We start from the raw sequence: 9,105 nt of genomic DNA on the forward strand, positions 1-9,105 counted from the left end.
GGTTTTTTTCCCAGGGGCCAAGTAGCAGAGGGAGGAAAGGAATGTAATTTGAGCAAATTATACTTTGAACTGATAAAAGAGAGAAAACGGAAAAAAGTTAATGCCTCCCTGTCCTACACGGTGAACATAAGTTATATCCTATTGGAAAGCTTCATCCAAATGTGAGTTTGTAACAAAGCTGTGTTCTGATAAGGTGGAAAAAGGCAATGAACTTATCAGCCAGAGCACGTGTGAGCTTGCTTTCATAAGGGGTCAGGAGTGGTGTGCTTTACTCCCTGCCTGATTGTAGGGGTGGCACAGAGGTGGCTGCTGGTGCTTCTAAAGCTTCCTCCTGTACACATTACAGAGGAGGCTGAGAATACCCAGATGAGTGATGTGCTTTGGTGGAGGCTGGTGGGTGGAGCTGCACAGCACTGATGTGTTTACAGGCAGTGTGACAAATAGCTCCTGTTGCTTTGAACTGTGCTGTGGTTCCTGTTGTGCAGGTTCAGGAACTGCTTGTGTTTGTCCCCAAGCCAGCACTGCTGGGTGCCGCTTCCCTTCTGAGCCAGAGCCTTGTGTCTGAGCTGGCTGGAGCACTGTGACTCCCACCCCCACCAGCCCCAGTCCGGGAGAGCTGAAAATAGAAGGGTCTCTGACATACGTGTGTTAGTAGGCTGCTATGTTCTTCCTCTGTGAGAACAGCAATAAATTCAGTAGAATTAAGCTTATAAGACAATGGTGGATGACAACTCTGGCTGTGCTACATTCTCTTCAAGGAAATACTTAAGGTACAGAAACTGAAAAGAGTAGCATCAAGGAAAGGGTATAACATCTCCATAAACTTCCACCAGCAGAATCTTAATTTCAAATCCAAAATCTTAAGAAAAATATGGATGCTGTCACTTAAGATGCCTTGACTGTACTCCCTAGCCAGAATACATTTCATTTGATACAACCTTTGCCTCCTGTGGAAAGTACAGGGTAAGTGTGCTGACTGTTCTCCCTGCTCTGAACGTGATCGTTCAAGGTAAGAGCACTTGTTACAACTTTGGCTGCTTTAGTTCAAATGATGCTAGCACAGCCGGCCTTCGTGCCCAAGGTGGATTGTAATCTTTGAGGAAATACCTGGTTCATTTAATGAAATACAAAGTAACTTTCCTACTACTGCAGGTACAGAGGAGAATTGTATTTGGAGGGTACATGAGCTATGGGGTGTCTCATGTTTGGAACAAAACTTGTGTAGATGAAATTATTCACACTGCAGCAATTTAAAATGAGGGAATTTACATGTAATCCTTTAGGACTGAGATACAATACAGGACTGTGCTGCAGGGATCAAGTAACTACAAAGTCAGTTTAATTGCTAGCATTAGAAAGGCATTAAACTGTAGTTGTGGTGAGCCTCACTTCAGGTTAGCAAAACCAGACTTAGGAGTGAAAACTATAAGCAGTGATGTTCATGGACACAGCAGTAGCAAGGAAATGCAGGATTGTAAATATGCTGAACTCTGGTTACGTATGGGTGTGCTGTTTGTCACTCACTGTCAAACCAGTCAGGCCCTGCTTGACAACAGCTTGATGTGAATGCATCCACAGAAGCTGTGCAGGCAGCTGTGTGAAGGTTGATTTACAACAGCAGCTTTAGAAAAAGTGCTTTAAAAGATTTTTGAATTCCTGTTTCAAGGTGAAGGACTCTTAGGACAAAGGGGTTCTGGGCCTGTCTAGAACTATTCTCAAAAGAGTGTGATATCCCAACATTGCCTGTTGGTGTAGTTCTAGTTCTCAACACAGTTGCTTAAAAGTGGTGCTTGCAAATTATTTCAGGAGCCAGTTTGCTGAGCAATGACTGTTTGGGTCCCTCACATACACCTGCAGGCAGCTGTGGGTTCTGGGAGCTGAGAGCCAGGAAAATGCTTGTTGGGGAAGGGGCACCTGTAACAGCGCTGCCATTGGAGCACTCACCTGGCTGGGGGAGCTTCACTTCCAGTTCCTTGTCCAAAATCACAGGCATGCATCTTCTTCCTGAAAGAAGGCTCCAGGATAGAGTGCTCCACCTCTGTTCAGCATCTGGAAATTGTCTCCCTTCCAACTATACTTAAACATTAACTGGAATGATTAGATAAGAGCCTCAGCTTTTGTAACTGAGAGCCTGTCTCCTGCACATAAAGCTGGACCACATAGGCAGTGCTGTGTGTCTTCCACATCACTGGGCTGCTGGGTTGTGTTGGCTTTTAACTAGTCAGCTTCTGGGAGGTGTCAGTTTGGTACATTTTAAAATATTTCTAATTATTTTTATTACCCTATTCCACCAAGAGGTAATGCTTCTTCTCATCTGGCCTGGCTGTGACACCAGTGCAAAGTAATGTGCCATAGCAAAGATTCAAATACTTTTTCCCAGTAGATAAGAACTTAACAAATGAGCTCATCTTCAAGCTGAATGTGCAGCTCCTGAAACTGAAACCTGTGGGGCAGTAGTAGTTTTTAAAATAGCTTTGTAAACAACCTTATAACCCTTTGTACAAATGCATTACTGATGCTGTCAAGATGCACTTGGCATTTGCATATGATCTGGGGAACAAACCATTAACAGAAGGCTCCATAGGAGTTAGTGCTACTTTGCCTTGTCATAGCTGGGTGTTTCCATCTGCTCTCTGATGGGGAAAGGCAGAACCACAGAGATTATGCTGAGCCTGTATTTTGATCTAGTGGTTCTCACAGTCTAGAATAACGGGCATTTTTTTTTTAATTTTAAGGGGATTTTTTTAAAGTTCATAGCTTCCTGTATTACCTCACAAGTAACAGCATTACCAATGTACTCCAAAGAACCTTGTTAGCAAGTGCTGTTCTTCACTCACAGAGGACAGCTAGAAAAGCAGCTCTGTGGAAACCACTCAGTGTAACTGCCCAAAGGCCTCGTGGAAAACACAAACAGGACCAACCAAAAGAGGTCACGCTCCTGGTTTAGCTGCACAATGGGTAGGTGTCTAAGACTAAGTTTCTTGGAGGAGCAGGAAGCCTGTTAGACCTGTTAAAGGAAAGGGAACAGTCACAAGCCTGTTCTCCCTGATCCTGTGTTGCACAGCTTTAGCCAAGAAGGTCTGGCTTTGCCAGCAGCTCCATGTGTGTGGGCAGAGAAGAGCAAGAGCCCTGAAAGCTGGCAGTGCTGGGCACTCGGATCACAACAGCCTGCACAGCAGTGGCTAATTAAGGTGGTAAACCCAATGAACCATGCAAAGTTAACACTCTGCTGGTACCATCCTTCCTCTAATTCTTGACCAGTGAAAGATTGTAACTGGAGAGGAAAGCAATACTTTCTCTATTGCAGTCTTCTGGAAGATACTACAAAAAAAAAAAAAAAAGTAAAAATTATGGATTACAAAGTACTACCAGGAATAGAAATATTAAGCTTGCATTTGACTGCTTTTGCAGTAACAAGAACTCTAGAAACTAGTTGTTTGAAAGCTGGCTCACCACTGTGAAAGGCTACGGTATTTGCTTGAATGTGCAAACCAAAATGCAACTACAAGGCTAGTAAAAATGAAGAAGGAATAAAGATTTAAAAAGCAAACATGAGAAGGAGGATGTCTGAAGACGAAGCTTTCTCCACAGCAGGCTACAGCAAGAGGGTAGCGTGGAAGGTTCCTCCCTGAGCTTACACAGAGCTGAATTAACCCCTGCCCTTGGCATGGAATAGCAAAGAACCTGGCCAGAGGAAGCATTAAGAACATCAGAAATATTTCCAAGACTATTACTTAATTATTCATTCTCCTTTATTTTTTTGTGCTTCTAAGACAAGATTTTCCAGCAACACTTGCTACATGTTTTTCTCTATTTTTCAAGGACTTAGGAAACAGGGGCAGCCAGCCACTGGGTAAGCTGGCAACACCCTAGCCTTCCCAAGGCTGCTTTGCATGTAACACAAACTGTGTTTTATCATTACAGAGTTGGAGTTGCAGTTCATAGCTTAACAGTAACTAAATGATACACTTTGGTACATGTGGACTGTCATAAAAAAAACTTCCTCTGACATTTCTTTCCTCCTCCTCCTTCCCTGTTTCTACTGGGGAAAAAAACTTGCAAGCAACCAGAAAAAAAACAACCTCAAAACCGTCACCAAAAAAACCCCAGCCCAAACCCTTTTTCAGTTCAGGTATACAGAAAAGTGAGCCCCAAGTAGCAGAGCTTGTGACTGGGAGGAGCAATCCAAAACCTTCCATTGCTACCACCATGTTCAGTCTCCACTGAGTGCAGCAGCAGATATACTCACCTAGGGCAGCTCTCTGGTGCACCCCACACCCTTGCCCTACCACTCTAACACAATGTAAATTTTTAACTTTTTGCCTAACTTAAACCATCTCACCCCTTGCTGAGTTTTACAGGAGCTTGCATCCATCCTTCACACTCCCTTGAAAATCTACAGGGATACTCTCAAGCTGCCATTGGCCCATCACAAGATACAGAAGGCTTTTGGTTAAAATCAGCACATCAAAAGCAAGATGAGGTTATCAGGGAGGAATGAAAAAAAAGGGTTCTTTCACTGGAAGCTTTGCTGCTCCCAGCAAGTCCGTGTAGCAGGATGGAGAACAGTACTGGAAATAATCCTGACTATTACAAAGCAAAGGAAGGCAACTTTTCTCACCCCAGGAAGAAGTATATCACATTCTGCCTGCTGTGCCACCCCTGAGATGTCTCCAGGTTTGTCTGGTGAGGAACTCGGGGCAGATGTGAAATCCTCTACCCTTTCACAAATGTTATTAAGCTCCTTGGCATGGGTGGCTACCTGCCTGACCTCAGGAGAGCTCCTAAATCAAAGTTTAGGCAGGAGTGGGTTAGTGCTGTCCAAGCATGCGTCAGACTTTTTACAGCTACTGGCAGAGAGGAAAGTGCTGAAAACCAGCAACACAGCTTACAAGGGTCAGTGCAGAACTCTGGTGCAAATTTATCTTCTGACACAGCCAGAAAGACATGTAAGGAAATAATTAAAGGCAATAACTTTTATAGTTCTCTTTGGTTAGGGCAAGGCCTGGCAGCTTCCTGAGTTGTCTCATCTCAGAAGTTCACATTGCTATGTTCAAAGCAACCTATGCTACCAACAACAACAGTGATCTCTGAAAATACTCACAAGCCAAACTGCAAGGTAGAAATATCAAGAGAGATGGCTTGAGGCCACATAAAACACTTCCATCAACTGAACAAAATTGAATCAAATAGCCTCAGAAGTATGGCAGTTTCCAAGTTCTCCCCAAAGCCTCTCTTCAGCAGGAGCACTGGCTCTTCTCCACACCTGGACTTGCAATCACTGGCCTGGAATCCAGACTGAAGTTGTTTGGAGGGTTCTCCCCATGAAGCTGTAAGGTATTTCGGGCTATCAGCTCCTTAGCCATTAATGTGAACACCTCTTCTATGTTTTGAGCTTCTTTGGCTGACGTTTCCAGCACAGCTAAGAGCCCGTGCTTCTCTGCCAGGGTGCAGGCATCTTCAAACAGCACTTGGCGCTTGTCCAGCGAATCCGATTTGTTCCCTTAAAAGAAAGCAGAGACATACTTCAACCACTTAGGCTTTCAAAAATTTATTTTTAAATGGATGCAGGAATTGAGTTTTGTTAAACAATAGATTTATGTTAGCAGTAGGAGTTACTGCATAGAACAAGATGTGAGAACACCAGAGCCACAAATATAGACTGTGGTTTAAAACTGCAGTAAATCATATGATAGACAAAGAGATGAAATCCAAGAAAAAACTAAAAACTTGCGTTCATCTGATTACTTAGTGTAAGTAAAAGATTACTTAGAAGCAACTGTTGTCCTGTTCCCTAGTGGTTTTAAATATTAAATAGCCTTTAAGTTGAATATTTTTTTGTTAAAAATCTTTTAGGGTGATGTAAAAAGAAAGACAAGAATTAAGATCAGCTACCTTAATGCCTAAAATATATACTTGTTTCTGCATGTATAGATTAAACTTTTACTTGCAGCACATTAGTCAAAATCTATCATGAAACACCTCAGACAAAATATCTTTGTATATTTAGGCAGTTGCAGCACATGTGGATTATTCAGTTATAGCAGCTGACTGAAGTCCACACTTATAGTTTAAAGACAACCCTTCATCAAATTAGTACCTTGAATATATATAAGTAACTACCCTCTCATAAAGTCCCTTTAAGTATTTCTAAAAGGAAAAAAAACCAAAACCAACCTACCTCACAAAAGAAAAAAACAAACCACAAAAAAAAAAAAAACAAAAAAACAAAAAAACAAAAAAACAACAACAACAAAAAAAAAAACCCAGCTTGAGGGTTATTTGCTTTCTTAAGAGGAACCCACCCAGCTTTTCCTCCTTCAGTTCCAGATAGGAAAGTTAGGTTTCCTAACCTCAACTTCCTGCTAGAAAGGTGTATAACATGACTAAGTGTAATTAAATTATTTCTGCCAATGTAAGAAAAGCAAACAGCACCAGCTTTGGAAGAAAGCACCAAGCTGGATCCTTAACAAAAGCTTCACTTTTCACTAATTTAAGAACTTCTCTCCCTAAAAAAAACCCTAACAACCACCACCATCCCCCACCACACACAGATAAGTCTTTCTTTAGATTCATGACAGAAGTTAGGAAAAACCAGCCAAAGTGCAGTGATTTACACCTCCCCTGCCCGCAGTTCCAAGCACTGCATTAGAAGCAGGTCCAGAGGAAGGACAGGAGAAATCTCCCCAGCACAAGCACGGAGGGTGCTGGGAGCAGAGGCAGCAGCTCAGGGGCCCAGCCTGGGGCTCAGCGCTGCCCCAGCCCCGCTGCTGAGCTGCTCGCAGCACACTGCAACAGGCTCGGCCACGCCAATGGAAATAAGGGCAAGAAAGGCTCTGGTGTTTCACCACACCAGCGTTCTCGTTCGCAGCTCCTTCCCTGGGGGAGGGAACAGCAATAATAACCATGAAACCCAAGGGAAAGGAACCGCGGCTTCCTACCAGCTCCATTCCCGGCAGTTCCCAGCACTGCTCTCCTCCAAGAGGCAATTTCCTGAGCGCCAGTGGAATGCAAGCAGGCTACTCCAGCTCTGCAAAAGCCATCTCCCCATCTATTGTCTTACCTGCTCGGAATCCCATTACAGGGCAAAGCGCATGCACATCAAGAGAGCAGAGAGGAAAGATGAGAACCAGGAGTCTGTGCATCCCCCTTCACCGTGAATTATTGAGCTGCTACATTCCTGTGCAGCAGCAGTACAGGGTCAGGCTTGCTGCAGTTCTAACCTCAACAAGGTCCCTGCCTCCAGCCTGGCAGCAAAGCTTGTTGTGTTATTCCAGCAGGAAAGGAACAACTGCAAAAGGGTTTTGCTGTCTGCAATAGGTTTGGTCCTGTCAGGACCAGGCTATGACTTTCCTCATTTTTTTAAGCTTAGGTTGAATTGACACACTTGGTGATCTATTTTAATTAGAACTGAATTCTTCCTTAATGCATAGTGTATAGATGCTTCAAGTAGTGGTAGGAAACGAGGGAGATTTTATATCCATATTAAAAATCTACATAACACAATATTTAAAACTAAAATCCTACCAATTAACATCATGACCAAGTTTGCAGCACCATACTTTTCAATTTCATGAATCCAGTGAGGAATGGATTCAAATGTGGACCTCCTAGTAAGGTCATAGGCAAGGATGGCCCCATGGGCACTCCTGTAATAAGACTGGGTTATTGTCCGGAAGCGCTCTTGACCGGCTGTGTCCCACACTTGGATCTGTAAGAGAAAGGACAGAAGTTGTAAAGACCCCTGAACACCACTTTCCTGTGTGCTTGCCCTCAGCATTTGAAGCCCCTTGTCCAGAAGGCAGCCAGACCTGTCCCAGCTCACTCTACCACACCAGTGTGCTGTGCCCTCCCTAGATCCAAAAAGCCATTTACAACCCTACAGTCAATCTACACAGACCAAAGAGAAAGCTCCAAGGGTCAACCCAGCTTTCCAAAGAGGCCAAGAAACCCATTTTCAACAACTGTAGTAAAAGACACAGAACATTACAGCCTTTCAAGAAGAAGAGCAAAGAACCCTAACACAGGGCTGGGCAGAGCAAATCTATATGTAAAAGCCAGGCATCCTAACTTTTATCTGCACACAGAGGGAAGTTCTAGCTGACAATTTCTTCTGGTGTTTGTCTTGGAAGTCTTCTTCCCTCAAATTAAGCACACATCAAAGTGGAGCCTTTGCAAACTTTGGGGGTTTTTCCTCCTTGGTGTGCCAGCTCAAACCCTCATATCTCTGTGGGGAAGAGACATCTCCAAACTATAGCCTTCTTCCAAAGAACTCCCTGCAGGCAAAGCTCAAGCCCTCTCTTCAAGCAGATGCCGAGAAGTCACGAGAACAAGTAGGTACCCAAATTAGGGTGACTGCTTCCCCCAGGACATCTTCCTGAGAGAAAACTCCACTGGGAAACACCCCTGGTTAGAAAGGCAGCCAGGTTATGCCAGCTGCCCTCGGCAGGGCCGGGCAGGAGGTGCCGTGCGTCCCGCGGCTTCCTGGCACCGGCACGGAAGGGCGGCTCGGCCGAGGCGCTGCTCGCCAGGAGCCCGGGGCTCGCTCCCGCCACCGACCTTTACTTTCTTGCCGTCGATGTCCATGGAGCGCACGGTGAAGTCGACGCCGATGGTGTTCTGCTGCTTCTCGTTGAACTGCCCCGTCTTGAAGCGGTGCACCACGCACGTCTTCCCCACGTTGGAGTCGCCGATCAGGATGATCTTGAAGAGGTAGTCGAAGGCATCGTCCGCGCCGGAGCTGGGGAACGGCATCGCGGCTGCCGGGCGGGCCTGCGGCCAGGCGGGGGAGGAGGAGCAGCCGCAGGCCCGAGGAAGGAGCCGGTGCCAGGCGCTCACCTGGCGGCGCTGCCCTGCCGGGACAGGCAGCGCCGCCCTGCGCCGCCCTGCCGCGGGGCCGGCGGGAGCTGTAGTCCGCCCCCTCCCCTCGCTTTCCTTCCCTTCCCCGCCCCGGGCTCGGCCGGGCCGCGCAGGGGCCGGGCCGCTCTCTCCCGCCCCGCGCAGGGGGCGGGCAGGGCCCCGGCCGCGGCCGGACTACAGCTCCCGCCGCTCCGCGGGACCGCCCGGAAGGGCCGCCCCCGCCCGCCGACTTCCTCCGGCCGCGCT

At 46.1% G+C, this 9,105-nt stretch overlaps 1 protein-coding gene across 1 annotated transcript; it reads right to left on the reverse strand.

Annotated features, from left to right (window-relative positions):
* Positions 1 to 3,770: 3,770 nt before the first annotated feature.
* Positions 3,771 to 8,913, reverse strand: RAB19 (RAB19, member RAS oncogene family). Its single transcript, XM_058804674.1, has 3 exons — positions 8,560 to 8,913; positions 7,528 to 7,711; positions 3,771 to 5,503 (listed from the first exon to the last, which is right to left on the reverse strand). Exons 1-3 carry the CDS (start codon positions 8,752 to 8,754, stop codon positions 5,238 to 5,240), a joined length of 645 nt encoding a protein of 214 aa, XP_058660657.1. The 5' UTR covers positions 8,755 to 8,913; the 3' UTR covers positions 3,771 to 5,237.
* Between the last annotated feature and the right edge of the window lie 192 nt (positions 8,914 to 9,105).

This window comes from Ammospiza caudacuta, chromosome 5 (assembly GCF_027887145.1).
Source record: "Ammospiza caudacuta isolate bAmmCau1 chromosome 5, bAmmCau1.pri, whole genome shotgun sequence".
In the NCBI taxonomy this organism is placed as follows: domain Eukaryota; kingdom Metazoa; phylum Chordata; class Aves; order Passeriformes; family Passerellidae; genus Ammospiza; species Ammospiza caudacuta.